Raw genomic sequence first — 14,842 nt, forward strand, 5'->3', positions numbered from 1 at the left:
CCAGTTATTATAAAACCTCTGAAACTAAACTGATACTGAAAATGCCATCTATGCATACATAATATATATTATATATATCATCATATATATTTATACACACACATTGCTATATATATATATATATATATTGCAAGAGAATGCATTTGAGTTGATGCCATTGAAAACAATTTTAACCAAAAAAATCAGAAGCTATGAAGTAAAGGAAGCAAAAGGATAGATGAAACTGCTACAGCATGAAGTTCTTGGGTTATATTCTCACAGCCTCATCTAGGGAATTTGAAGATGAGAAAACATGGGTTATTGTTTTAAGAAGCTATGACTCTGGGGTTTGCCCCTCATCTCCATGGCAAGAGGGGGTGAAGATTGGCTGGAAAACAAAGAAGACTCCTCACCTTCCATAGTTGAGTCTAATCTAATGATTCTCACCTACCCAAGAGCAATAACAGCCAAGTGAAAAAGAAGCTAAAAGATTTTAGACATTAACTAGTATCAGTAAAAAAAAAAATAACTATAGAATACATTTAAAGATAAGCTATATGTAACCTCATAACCTCCAAAATGTAAGTATGTTCATGGTCATCAAAAGTTAATTCATGGGAAGAATTTGATTATAACAGTCTGATCCATTACAAACACTAATTTGTAAGCCAATTCTAAAGCAGGGCCTAGGAAAAGAGATTAGAACTATGTTTCACCAATCATGGAAGGCTGAGAGGGGACTGAAAATTGACACCAAATCATCAGTAACATGGTAAGGAGTTGTGGGTTCCCTGGTCTTACAGATATATCCCCTGACCCTTCCTTGGCTGGTAACAACCCAGGGCACAGAAACTCTGACACTGGTAAGTGTTCATTGTGAGCAGCCTAATTTGACTCTTCATTCTGTTTGGGCTTCGTCCAATTGGCAGATGTTCCTGTAGAAGCTGATCTTAGACACTTTCCCTTTCTAATTTTTTGGCACCGTTGCCTCTGTTGCATGGCATATTATCTCTGAAACTTTATCTTGGGTTCCCCAGGTTTTGCTCGTTTTGTAGGCTTTAGTTTTCCCTTAAATCTTTCCACCCCAAAGAGTTTCATACAAAAAATACTAAATCATCAGGAATACCTTTGATCCAAACACGACTTACCAAGTGACTAGCTTACAATTTTCCAACCATTCCTCGCCTTTCCCCCCACCCTCCTCTAAAATATGTAACTTTAGAAACAAAAACGCAAACACAAGGTAATCATTGTGAGCACTGTACAAATGCACCATTTTCTCTCACAGGTTGGATTTTATAGAACGAAATGCCAAAGCTTTGATATTTATTATCTGAAATAGGTTGAACATTGGGAGGAATGTGTTCAAACACATAACCCTGGAAAGAAAAGCAAACTGATCAGTCAGAGAACAGAGGGTGGGCAGAAAACATGATGTGCACAGTTTTGCTGTGTATTGGGCAAGTTAGAAAATTGGGTCCTTTGGAGAATAATAAGCTCCTAGATGAGGTAAAGGTAAAATACAAATTGATTTCCAACTCTTGTTGAGGGCCACGAGATATCAATTTTAAATATACATGACCACAGTATCAATAATGAAGAAATTTTATGTTTTATTTAATACTTTGGCCAGATCAGCCCCTTCAAATGTTTCACTAGTTTAGGAAAGAACAGCAAACCATCATTCACTTTCCTGCTGGTTCTTCATTTTCCTTGTAATTTCTATTGATCCTGCTTTATTCTTTCTGCAAATTAAGGGGCGGGGGCAGGTTCTATATTAGATCAGCAATGTCTGATTCTTATCCAAATATTCCACCTAATAAGGATGTAAATTCTCATGGATTGGACAACCACTCTGCAACATTCCTGAGAATCGAATAATATAATAATCTTGAAAGTCAGCAGAGTGGATTATCCACTTTTTTTTTTCTGGACTTGAACTTGTGAACTTAACAGTAGCGCTGCAAAAAAAAAAAAAAAAAAGCAAATGTGCTAAGCACTTTGCCAGAGTAACCTTCCATGTAGACTTTTCATCTTAAATATAACACAACTGAAAACAACTACAATTTTTGGAAAATTATGTACAAACCCGATACTTCTTTTGATTACATATAAATACAAATTAGCTATTTTTCCTAAAAAGTGGTTATAATAGTAAATAAATACAAAATAAATCTGACCATTATACTTCATGTGCTGGGGTTGAACCCATATAAAATGTACAACTAAATACATTTTAAATCTTTAAAGGAATAATTCTCTGATTAAAATATTTGTTTTCCCAACTTCTTTTTGTAGATATAAATATATTTTCAAAATAGCTGTTTTTTTTTTTTCCATTCCATTCCATAAATAAAAGTCTTCATTGGGAAATATTAAAGTGTCAACTGGAAGAGTTCTTTTTTTGTTTGTTTGTTTGGGTTTTTTTTCTTTTTTCTAAAATATATATATATATATATATATATTTCTTTATTTAATAATGCTGTGCTAACGACACCCACAACCCTCCACAACCATGTCCTGATAGTTCTTTAATACAACCTTTTCATTTTCATCAAGGTACAGCATGGAGATGGCGCTGAGTTCTGTTGGGACACAGCACGCCTTAGGAATCTTAGAGTTAACCGAGTTGACCAACGTCTGAACAATGGCGTGATTAGTGGAGTTCAGGTGATCAGCTAGAGGAAAAGGGCATTCTCCGTGGCAGTAAAAGGCATGATACCCCGGAGGGGCCACAATCCAGTCATTCCACCCCACGTCGCTGAAGTCCACGTACAAAGGGTGTCTCTTACAGCTGGACTTAAGGCGTTTCCGCTGTTTGTGTTTCACTTGACGCTTTTCTCTTTTGTGCAGGGGATGCCCTTTCCCATCGTGGCCAAAAGTCACCAGCAATGGCCTTATCTGTGACCAGCTGTGTTCATCTTGGTGCAAAGACCTGCTAATCCTCACGTGTCTCTTGGAGACACCTTGTTTCTCCTCTAAGTGGGTCACTTCCACCACGAAGCCATGGTTGGTGTGTCCTTGTGCAGTCCACCTCATCACAGCGGGGGTGACGTCAAAACTTTCCCACCTGCTTGCATTCTGATTCACCAGCCTAGTGTCCAAAAGTCTGGTCACGGGGAATTTCGAGTTGGCTGTTGCAGGTTTTATAATTTCATAAATATTAATTCGGTGATGGAAACTGCTATTGTCTCCCAAAGCTTCCTGCATCTGTTCCCGAAAAACCTGAAGTTCTGCTGAGGTGATGAACTCCTCCGTGGGGACAGAACTTAAATTAAAGAAGAATCGCCGGGTTGTTTTCCCACTTGTTTCTGGAAGTTCTTCCAAAGATTCTGATTTGATATGGAAGAGTAGAAAAAAAAAGAAAAATCATTCAATAAGAGAAGTAATGACAGTTTGATTATCTAGGAATATTTTTAAACTCTATCATGGAGATTGATTTAACCCAAGTAAAAGAATGTAACCAAAAAATAAAAATTCCCTCTCTCTTTAAATAAAAAAAAGGAGCCTCCCTTCTCTCTTTTCTGTAAGTTCATGTCAACATGCATACCATGAAACAAAATTTCATAATTCATTGTTGAGTTTTTGATCTTATACAGGAACACTGCTTCCAGGTGGCTATAATAATGGGGGAAATGGTGATGCATTTCTTTGGAATTCACAGACTTTAAGGCAAAAAAAAAAAAAAAAAAAAGTCAGCACTATAGTTAGTAGAAGTCTAATGAGGGAGGATTTGAGGAAATTATTGCATTTCTTTTTTTAAAAAAAGCTTTAATGTCAATCCCTTAAGCGGTATTCTAAAACATTACTCTGCAATTTAGATGATTTACAAATCTCGATATACAGATTTCAGCTTCCTAATTAAAGACTCTGAAACTCAACATCAACGATGACATTTTGCAAAGCACACCCTACTATTTTACTCAAAAGTCCAGAGACAAAGGCATTTACAGGGATCTACTTCTTTGGAAACATATGGGTGGTACTAGGACACTGTAGTAATTAAAGCCAAACAATTTCATGAGAAATAGCTTCCCAACTGTTGTCTGTTCTCTCACCTCCTTATGACCTCAAAAATCAAAATCTCATTTTAGATGCTTTTGCAAGAAAAAAGAAATGACTCTGTCTTCTGCTTGTAATTCTTTTATGTTCAAAAAAAGAAAACACACTAAAAACATCCACCTACCCAATAATAGGCTGCGGAATAGATTAAAAAGCAAAAAAAGTATTAAAAATTCATAAAAATGCCATTATGACATACAAAATATAAGAAACAATCTCATCCTGTTAAAGAATAATCCTTCTATGTTTATTATCATTTTTTCAAAATAGCCATCCAAATGAGCCATGCATAAATGCTTTGTCTGATTTAAGATTACTGAATTACAACTTTAAGAAATACTGTTTTCTAAGTGAACAATAAAATATAATGTAGCACCCTGAATGCTTGTAGTCTGCAAATCATCAAAGGTACAACATTATTCTTAAATTGATTGTGAATAGCACTCGATTTTGAGATATGTGGACTTATTTTCTTCTAGCTTTATCACATCCTATCATTTCCTGTCAAAAAAAAAAATCTGCCTGCTTCATTCAGAATCCCAACGCAAGTGCTAACAAAATCTATTTTGCCATAGTTTCACATCATCATAAGAGGAGACTATATTTTTATTAATTTTATGGGTGTATTTCCCCTAAAGACAAACAGCTGTCAGTTGCTCACAGAATGTAGACACCTTGGCAAAGGAGGATCATGTCAGATCACTCTCTCAAAGGTTCTACCTGTGTAAACCTTCATCATCAAAGCAACAGGTGTTAATGCAAGCTAAGTGGAAGCGCCAAGTTCAACAGGGGCAGTTTATATCGAATTACGGAGTAATGCTTTAATGCAGTACTTTTCAAACTTTAACTTTCACAGGAAACAACTAGAACACCTTAAATCTTCGAATGTAGATTCCAATTCAGTAGGTCTGGGAAGGGGCCCGAGACTGCATTGCTAGCACGCTCCTCGGGGAAAAGATGTTCCAGAGCTGGTGGACCACACTTGTGAGTGTCAAGGTTTTAAAGAATGTTTTTCACATTCAAGTGTAGACGGCCAGAGGAGTGTATTTTTAAAAGTGCCTTTTTGTTAAATAACATAAAAATGAGTAGAACCATTAGTATTAGCCAAGGAATAAGAGTTGAGGCCACAGGTGGACTACCCAGTGACCAGAACAGAAGGTTTGCAGCTCATCTACCTGGACATGGAGACTACCAGGCCAGATGAGTCCTCTGTGGTCCCATGTCTGTTAATCCAAACTTCCTGGGGATATCTTTGAGGATCCGTCCACATTCTAAACCCTACTGTAAGCTATGGTACTTTAAGTAATGGTACTGTAAGTAATGGTACTTTAGGCCAGGTACATCATTAAAATGACCCTCTCACCATTGGAACCTGGCTCTTCTCAGTGGTACCCAACAAGCATCGAGGATTGTATTTAGCTTCTTTTTCCCCTTCCACTCTGCAATTCAGGAGCCCTCTGATGTTTCAGTGGAAGGCAATTGTTCAGCAGAGAAGGTAAAACTCAGAAGCCCCAGACCCCAGTGATACCAAAGCCAGATCTGCTCCTGAGCTGCTGACTTATCTGATACTAATAATCTTTTTTTAAGAACATTCTATTCTTTCAAAGAAGGAGAGGGAAAGGCAAATTATCCAGGGCTAGCTATATTAACAAAAGTGCCCAGAGAAATCACAATTGCAAGATATACCCTGAATACCAATCCATAAATAAAAAAGAAAGAAGCTATAAACACACATATACACACAAACATATGGCCAGAGGATGACAATGAAGAGATAGTCTCCAAGGTAAGTATGAGGGACAGATAAATGAAGAAGGTGAGTATGAAAGAGGTATAAAATAGAATAATAAGCCTCAGGGAAAAAAAGGTAAGACTGAATCATATAATATTGCCATTATTCAACCAGAAACATAGAAAACAGCAACTTCATATGGTTAAAATCTCCTTGGAGGTAAGTAGACTTAGTAAAGGAGAATCACTTAGTGGACTTAACAAAGGAGAAAAAATTAGCTATTAAATGATAACAGGTAATGGGAAGACCTTTCTCTGACTTTCCAATGGCACCTCAGTGAACCACCTCCTTGAAAGACCCTTATTCCACCCGTAATAAAAAAGCCTCTATTATAACACCCCTGAATGCAGACTCAGGTCACAGAGGGTAAGTCTGAAATTCACAGGAACCCCTAAACCCTGGAAAATAACTGCCCAAGATTAGGGCATGTATGTGCTACCTTTTCCCCTGATCTGCAATGGAGAAGTATGAATCTTTTCTTGATGGTAAAAAAATCCACACCTACTGGAAATAAAGTAAATTAAAGAAAAAAACCTTCCATAAATTATCACAGCAAGTCTGGGGATGCTGAAAATATAGAGGACTTACCTAAGTATGTAACATATGCTTTTTTGGAGGCTTATAGAGTTGTTAATTCTCTGTAAATATCCCTTGCTGAATAAGCTGAACTTGCTAAGGGATTTAAGGATTCTGACCTATCTTTGACCTAAGTTTGTGAGCCTCTAAGTTCTTAACCAAATGGGTGAGGCCATAGCTACAAAAATATTGGAAAATTAAGAAAAATAAGACAACAATGATGTTCAACCCTTTCCTCCAGAAGTGAAGTCCCAATTTAATCACCTTCACTACATCAATTATTTATCCAACTTGAAGTCATCCAAAGGACTGAGCTGAATTCTTTCAGCCAGCCTAGACCCACTCTGGCCTTCCCTTCCCTAAAGAAGGGGAGAAAATACCATTAACAAAAGAAGTTATCATGATAATGACAGCTAATGTGCTGAATGCTTTATTTTTGGTGCCAGGTCTGGCAGTAACAACTTTATATAAATTATCTCACAACAAACCAATTAGAGAAGAACTATCATTATCTCCATTTCATTTTGTAAGTGAAAGAGTTGGGGTTCAGAGTGGTTATATAAGTTTCCTAAGGTCACAGAGCCAGTAAATGAAGAGCAAAACTATGAGCTTGACTCTACTGCAGTTCCCAAGTTTCTAGCCACTAGACAGCACTACCTAACACAGATAAGTCAAAAACTCAAGCAAAAGTCAAAACCATTAGGGACATATTTTTATTTAATATAATGATAACCTAGGGTGAGTTTTGTCCAGCTAAAGGGACAGAAACAGTATACCCAGGTATGGTGGAGTGAGCAACAGAACTAAATGAGCAGAAAAATAAAGTGATGGCCCCACTTGGACACAGAGACCTTGTTTGAAACCACTGCTATTTTGTGGCTGTCTTTTTGTTCTAAATAAAGTATGGTGAGTTTTATCAAAAAGGTAAGGTATCATTATGCTTTGAGAATTTTGCAACACTCTTTGGACAAAAAAAACTTCCATTAAAACAATAAAAACAACAGAATCTGGGGATATGCTGGCAAATCAGCAAAGCTGGAAATCACTACTCTAAAACAAAATGAAAGGGGCCGAGTATGATGCACAAGATTTTCTAGAAGATAAAACAATGCTTAGAGAACTGATCAAGGAGGAAAAAGATAAAATATGAAAGGTTAAACGGAATTAGCTTCTTATCTTTTTTTTTTTTTAAGACAACAAAGGAAATGGCAACTAAAGAAAGGTAAAGCACAGTTGTCATCAGTAACCCTAATTTGGTCTTTGCCCACCCTTAGCTCCAATACCTTCAAAATGAAAGAGTGCCCTCTTACTGCTATCTGACTGCTCAGTGAAATATGCAAAAGGCAAGTCTAAAAAGACAAAATAGCTCAATGCAGAGGGATCAAGAGAGATATAAGGGAACCACTTAAAAAAAAAAAAAAAGGCAGAACAGAAAACATCAGTGCCAAGGGAATACCACCAGGCATTTTCAAATAGAATAACTTTCCCACTTAATGGGGCCTTTTGTAATCACACAGAAATACCTGGGTGCACTAGGGAAGCCTACCAGGTCAGTATTAGATTGGAGGGATCTATGTTTCTGAATTATTTGTTTATACTGGGAATTAATTTGTGCCACAATTTCTCCATCATAGAGCAATAGTTGTTGTTTGAACTTTCCTGTTATATGGATATTTTCATGATAATTATATTTGTGCAATGAGGGTTAATCTCAGTTTGAAAGCTTTCGTCACAGAGGCAAATAATTCAATTATTTCATGCAAAAAGAAGACTGTGTCCTTCAGAGTCAGAAGAATAAGTTCCTGGTCCTTTTATATTCTTCTATATTCTGTCTACAATCTGACAGAAAAGCATGAAGACTTTTGGCAATGAAGTTGGCCAATGAAGTCAACCAGTTTCAATGCGTTTCTAACTGCAGCAAAGCATAAAACACTCTTTCCAGCTGGAGAAGTGATTTTTCTATCTTCAATGGCAGTTTTCAAAGGCCTATGTGGTTGAAGCACTTTTTAATAATTTTGAAAAAAGAACATTTTAGCAAAACTTACACTCTCCCAAATAAAAGCCTTTATAGAAAGGACTAGACAAAGTTTAATAGGAGGAATAACAATTGATATTTTTGTCTCATATCTCTTATCATATGGTTCCATTATATTCATGTTGGTTGAAAGATGTCCATCATGATCTCTCTTGTCTTGTAATTCCACCACCAAACCATCTGATCTCATCCATTAAAAAAAAAAAAAGAAAAAGTAATTCTTATAAATCAGGTCCTTTTGGTCCTTTGCCAAATAAATGCCCATTAATACTATATAAACCAAATTCTACACTTGAGCCAGCAGTCTTAATTGCATGGTTTATTAAATGTTTTTTTAGTGGCATGCATGGTACAAACACCAAAGATGTTTATGAAAATCAAATCCTGGGTTACGCAACAATGAATAGTCTTTAAAAAGTGCTATATCCAGCCCAATGATGATATGCTAGTTATAACAAGAAATGTATCTGTTGAAGTCTAGAGCAAAAATTACATAGCTTTTCTCTATCATCTAATTGCATTAAGATCTAAGATATTGTAAGTTAAGTTGGTAACGTCTGTACTTCTACATGTAACATTTACACTTTAAAAGACCTAAATCCTGACTTCTAAACTCAAGTTAAAATAACACACTCAACTAATGTATAGCCTGTTTAGTTTTGATCAAGCCACTTCTAAAAGAATGAGAAATATGAAGATTTCACTGATGAAATCCTCACACAATTGAATGTTTCAGGTATTAACATTTCAAAGATCACCCTTTTAAGCTATGAGAAAGAGACATAGCATCTTCCTGGGCTTAAAAATAAAGTTAAGAATGGTTTCTATGCTACATTTCCAGCAGAGGTGGCTGAAACAGCTGTTCTTGTTACTTTTCGATCCAGAAAACTATTCTAATCAGCATCAGCTGGGAATGTCATCCAGGGTTATCATGACAGAATGTACACAAATGAAAACGTTTCGTCTCCACATATGACCATACAGACAACTTCTGCTTGCAGTGGATGAATTCTGAAGGGGGAGAATGAGATTTTACTGTCTTTCAAATCTCTGATTTCTGCTAGCAGAGGGCACTGCACTTAGAAATGTGCTTGAGAATGAACTGATTCAATTTAGTGTGCCCTCTATAATGTACAGCTGCCTCAGTGATGAAGAAGGCTACTTTGTTATGTGACTTGCCTCTGGGGGTCTTCCCTTTATATCAACCTGTGTTCTCAGAAGTACAAGTAAGTCATCCTTCACCCTGGGAGAAAACTCCTGGCTGTGCCATTTCTGATTTGTTTATATCAGTGTAGATTTCCACTTGAAATTTAGCACCTCAGCAAGGCAAGGCAAGAAAAAGGGAACTTCACTCCTAACACTTCAATATCCTACAAGTGGCTGCTCTATGACATACAACTTTCTACTCTTTTCTAGAACTTGAAGGAAGCCATGCTCTCTTTAGAATGGATTATGCCAAAGGAGCACTTAAAAGTGTAGAAAAAGAATTGAGGTGGAACATATTTTTGACTAATTGCTCTAGGAACTTGGGTACAGAAGATTTCAATAGCTGCTCTAAGATATTTCAAGCCCATTAAATGCCCTTCAGATGAAACCAGCAGAAATATCCTACCTTAGAAAAACCACATGTATCATGAAAGAAAAAGAAAATCCACATTTCATTGCACATGAAGGAAAACAGGCAGCTGCTGCAAAAGCTTTTATCTGAAGGCTTGCCTTGTCTCTGCTCAGAGCCTATCTCAGATTTAAGCACAAGACAAGAAAGTCATTGTGGAAACAATAAGATTGATTGTGGAATTGATCTCCCACGGGGATTAGATTGGGATTCAAAATCTTCCAAACCAGGCCCAGATCAACTGTAAATTAGAAAGACTTTGGGGCCCTGGGCTTTGATTTTTCAGTGCTATCTCTGAAATTTCTGCCCTTGGCTCTGTGTAGGCTGAAACCCCAGCTTAAACAGCAGATTTATAGAGCAAGGGCTTCTAAACAGACTTAAAGAAATCCCAATCCACCTCCCTTCTTCTTCTGCTCCTATGGCACTCTTGCACGTTCAGATGTCTAGGGGCATGCCTTTTGCCCTCATCTTCCCCATCATTTGATTTCTCTCCAGTTCCTGGAGGAGGAGTAGCTCTTCTGGCTGCAAGCCAGGAAAAGGGTGCGGATTTACTAAAGGGAATCCCTGAATCCCTGGCTCCCCAGCCACACAAGCAGTACGTGAAAACCAGATTCAGAAATGACGGTACAGAAGCAGGCATGGCAACGTCTGCTGTGCCCTGGCCAAGCTGCTTCCTGGGGAATGCTTAACGTCTGCCCACCGCGGGGGGCTGTGCGCAGTGACTCCCCGCCCCGGTCCTCGCTCCCACTCCCGGCTCCACGCCTCACCTTCGTGGTGGAAGCTGCGCACCGTGTTGGCGCGGCTGGCTGCCCTCTCCAGCCGGTGGTCCGGGGCGGGCGCGCCGGGCTGGCCCGAGTGCCGGCGGTATAAGTCCAGCATGTAGGGGGGCACCACGGCGTCCCTGCTGGGGGTGGGTCTCTGTTTCAGGCCGAACATGCTGAGCAGCCGCAACTCGAACTCGCTCAGGACGTCGTCCGAGGGCTGGGATGAGGGGCGGCCCGACGACGCCGCGAACTTCCTGCGGCCCAGCTCCGGAATGAGGCCGGCCGCGCCGCCCAGGAGGACCTGGGGAAGCAGCAACGCTAGAAGACAGCGGGTCCCGGCCACCATGGTCGACCTGCGGACAGGGCCGACGTGAGTCACCCGAGTTCCCGGCCCAGGCCTATCCCCTCCCTCCCCCGCGGTCCGGGCTCCCGTTTGGCTCCCTTGCCTCCTCCTCCAGGGTGCCCTCCTGGCTTGCAACACTCGCGGGGCTACTTAAGAGCGACGGAAGCTCGAATGTTGGAGAGAATGAAGGGTCCCAAGTTCCTGAGCCAGAAGAGTTTCTCCCTCTCATCCCACTCTCAACTGGTCTGACATCTGATTTGGGGTTTTGCGAGCACCTCCCCACCCCCGCCCAAACCAGCGTCAATGACTGTCACCTTTTTTTCTGGGACACCAGCGCTGACAGTCAATGCAGGGAACGTGGGGAAACCACCGCTTGGTCTGACACCCTGTGTCCCCTATACACACCCAAACACCCAGCGCTCACTGTCATATAAACATGCACAAGTGGCACATGTGACTTCCTTAGAGGCATGTATAGAACTTCCTGATACATCAAACACACACACACACGCACGCACACACGCACACACGCACACACGCACGACTCTATAACTTCTAGACCCTGTAAACTCAAGACCACAACTTGTGAAGCCACTTGTAACTTGGGGTCCACGCCCCTAACCTCAGCGGGGTCAGGACAGGACACTCCATCCCCGCACCACCCTAGTGCAGTCAAGATACACATGGACCTTCCTGAGATTACGTAAAAGGCTGAAATCTATTCATGCACGTGTCAGCTGCTAAAAAACAGTACAAAGTGGCACTTAAGTACTGACTCCGCACATTTCTGGAAACTAGCAGGGAGAACCCCAACTTCCAGCACTTTCCGAAATGGGACTTGACTGCGTGGAGAAAGCAGGTCTCCCTCCCGGAAACACCTGGAGAAGGGAGAAGGACTCACCATCGCAGCGCCGACAGGTTGGCAGCTAACGGGTGAAATCTAGGGGCCACCCTCTCCAAAGCATTTATTTATTTTCCTTAATCATCTAAGTGTTATCAGCCCAAAGTGCGTGCGGACCAGAGGGGAGGAGAATGGGTGGAAGAGTGCACGCCAGGGGGGCGGCGGGATGGGGTCACCCCCGCAGGGGCTCGGCTGCACGTGGACCTGGAGGGGGGACGTCTGTTTACCTCAGGCCTGGCAGGGCCCAAGAAGGGCTCTGTCGCTTCTGCGACCGCGGCCCCGTGCCCACCCCACCCCCCAGCCCCCAGCCCCGCGTCCTCTACCTTTAGGAGACCGCGGTCCGTCTAAGAAGCACGCAGGGACACGTCCATTGAAAGAGTCTCCACATGGAAAAAGCTCTGGCCCAAGGACCTGGCGCAAGGACCGTGTGTCCGTTCCCTTTCTTTGCCTCCTGCTTCTCCCGGGTGCTGGCCGCGTAGACCCTCTCTTCACGCCGGGCACGGCGTCCCGGGGCCGGGCAAGGCCGAGCAGCGGAGGGGCGGCGGGCTGGGAGGCGGCGAGGCTGACTCCGCTGGGGCCAAGACACCGGCACGAAGTGGGGAGCGCAAGCTACTCTCCTTGCAAGTTCAAGAAGTCTCCAGCCAAGTGCTGACACACAACAGCGAGCAGGGGGAGGAGTGCGGGGCAGGGAAGGGAAGAGAAGGGAGAAAGGAAAAGCTGGTGCTGTCGTCGTCCTTAGGAACCAGCGCCCGCGGGACGCGTGGCCCCGCGCGGAGCCGGCTCCGGGACTCGGGAGGCGAGGGTCGGGCGCTCCGCGCTAGCTCCGCCGAGGTCCATGGCTCGGGGCAGCCATCCTGGGCGACGCCGGGTCCGGGGAAGGGCACGGCGGCGATCTCGGTGCCAGGCGAGTTGCCCCCCCGCATCACTCTGCCTTACTCCAGCGCACCCCCATTAGCGCTCGCCCGCTGAAACCGCCGCGGCTCTAGCGCCCCGCCGTCCTCGGGCGCATTCCCCGGCCAGTCGAGCCGAGTCCCGGGCCGCTGGGGCGAGTGGCCGCGCTGTCCCCTCGCTCTGCTAGCCCAGGGTCCAAGTGCCTTTTGTGGCCAGCCTGGAGTCCGATCACACACCGGCCGGCGCGTCCCAGGCCCCCGATCCCCGGCAGGAGGTGCTCGGCATCCCGGCGCTGGGGCTCGGCTCCGGACTCCCCGGCGCTCCGCGCGTCGGTCCGCGACTCCGGGGCGGCCCGGGCAGCCGAGGCCACCGCGCTGTGGCGCGCACGGCTGGGTGCTCCAGTCCGCGCGGGGTCTGCGGTGCGCGAGCGCCTCACAGCCCCGGTAGTGTGCGCGGCGCTCGCCTCGAGTGCGTTCCGGTCGCCGGCGCAGGCTGTGGCGGCTGATGTCCGGCGGTGGCTGCCAATCCCCGGCGGGGTGTGGGAAGCGGAGCGGCGGGGCGAGGACTCTGGCGGCGACGGCGGCGACGGCGCCGTGGCGCGGCGCTCGCGGCTTTTAAAGGGGACGCCGCCTGCCCCGTTCCCTCCCGGGCGCGGCGAACACCTCCCCCTCGGTGGCGCGGCTCGCCGGGGATCCCCGAGCGGGCGGGAGCGGCGCGCAGGGGTGTGGACGGCGCGCCCGGGCGGCCGCGGCGGGTGGGGCCGAGGGCGGGGGCGCGCGGCCGCCAAGGGGGGCGCTCTTGCCTCCACCCCTGCCCTCAAAGGGGGATCCGCAAAGCGCCAGACCCTCGCGGGGAACCTGGGGGCGAAATCCAGGACAAATGTAGGGTCGGGCCTCTATTTCCCCACTGGGCCCGTTATTCAACTTTCAGTTTTAAGTTTTTCGGTAATAGACAATTAAAAGGAAAAAAAAAAAGAACTCAACCAAGTTACAGGGCATCTTGGCCTAGGCTTGGGGTAGGCACTTCTGTATTTCCCCAGCATGGGAGGAAAATTAAAAGAAAACAGGAGGCCGGAAACTGAGTGTTACTTAAACATTAACACACAGAGATATATGTATTTACATATGCAAGTTCATGTGTACAATTTGCCTTTACATAAATGTACGTGTGCATTTAAATTCATATCCATGTGCGTGTATTTATATTCATATAAATATATCTAATATGCAAAAATATGTGTTTCTATAAATATATTTATATATGTAGATATACCTAAAGGAAGGCACACATTTCTATAAATATATGTCTATATATGTGATATGGATGTCATAGTGCTATGCATCACATATGTGTAACGGACCCTGCGTGTGTGTGTGTGTGTGAGGCAGCCTTAGGAGAGGATAGGGGAGATTTTATTTCTTTTTATGGTAGCAATCACTTTGTGCCTTGTGATATTTATCTCACCCAGCTCAGAGGCAGGCGATTAGCAGCTCAGAGGAAAGTAAAATAATGCACAATGTGAGCCAAGCATACAAGACAATTCCCCCTTGGACCTTAGAACTTTCTGCTCCACCCTTCTCCACCAAGCCCCCAGAAGCAGGGCTGTGACACATGCCCAAGTCACTTGTCTTCTTCAGCTGAAATATTCCTCAAACCTGCTGCACCATGGGTCTGAGGCCAAGGCTTTCTGTCCCTACCAGGATTCCCGGAGCCTCCACGCATGCGTAGCACCACCAGGTTGCCTAGATGGTCTCCAAAACCCAGGGCGGAAATTTTATGGAAAAGGCCAGACTGGCAAAATTAGGTTTTCCTGCACCAGAGCTTTTGGGCCTGCAAAACAGAGACAGAAAAAAGTTAGAGGCTGGAGCTGGTAATAATCTATTA

The 14,842-nt window shown here is 43.6% G+C and overlaps 1 protein-coding gene across 1 annotated transcript; it reads right to left on the bottom strand.

Annotated features, from left to right (window-relative positions):
- Window positions 1–1,229: 1,229 nt before the first annotated feature.
- Window positions 1,230–13,544, bottom strand: BMP2 (bone morphogenetic protein 2). Its single transcript, XM_012755275.3, has 3 exons — window positions 12,391–13,544; window positions 10,827–11,176; window positions 1,230–3,311 (listed from the first exon to the last, which is right to left on the bottom strand). The coding sequence occupies exons 2-3, from the start codon at window positions 11,167–11,169 to the stop codon at window positions 2,467–2,469; spliced, it is 1,188 nt and encodes a 395-aa protein (XP_012610729.1). The 5' UTR covers window positions 11,170–11,176; window positions 12,391–13,544; the 3' UTR covers window positions 1,230–2,466.
- Between the last annotated feature and the right edge of the window lie 1,298 nt (window positions 13,545–14,842).

Source organism: Microcebus murinus, chromosome 16, assembly GCF_040939455.1.
Source record: "Microcebus murinus isolate Inina chromosome 16, M.murinus_Inina_mat1.0, whole genome shotgun sequence".
NCBI lineage: Eukaryota > Metazoa > Chordata > Mammalia > Primates > Cheirogaleidae > Microcebus > Microcebus murinus.

What these genes read in the sequence shown, in the direction of transcription:
- BMP2 (XM_012755275.3), bottom strand. Translation starts at nt 11,169, where the DNA reads ATGGTGGCCGGGACCCGCTGTCTTCTAGCGTTGCTGCTTCCCCAGGTC. An exon ending in GCGCAGCTTCCACCACGAAG is followed by an intron (nt 3,312 to 10,826) that starts GTGAGGCGTGGA and finishes ATATCAAATCAG; the next exon opens with AATCTTTGGAAGAACTTCCA.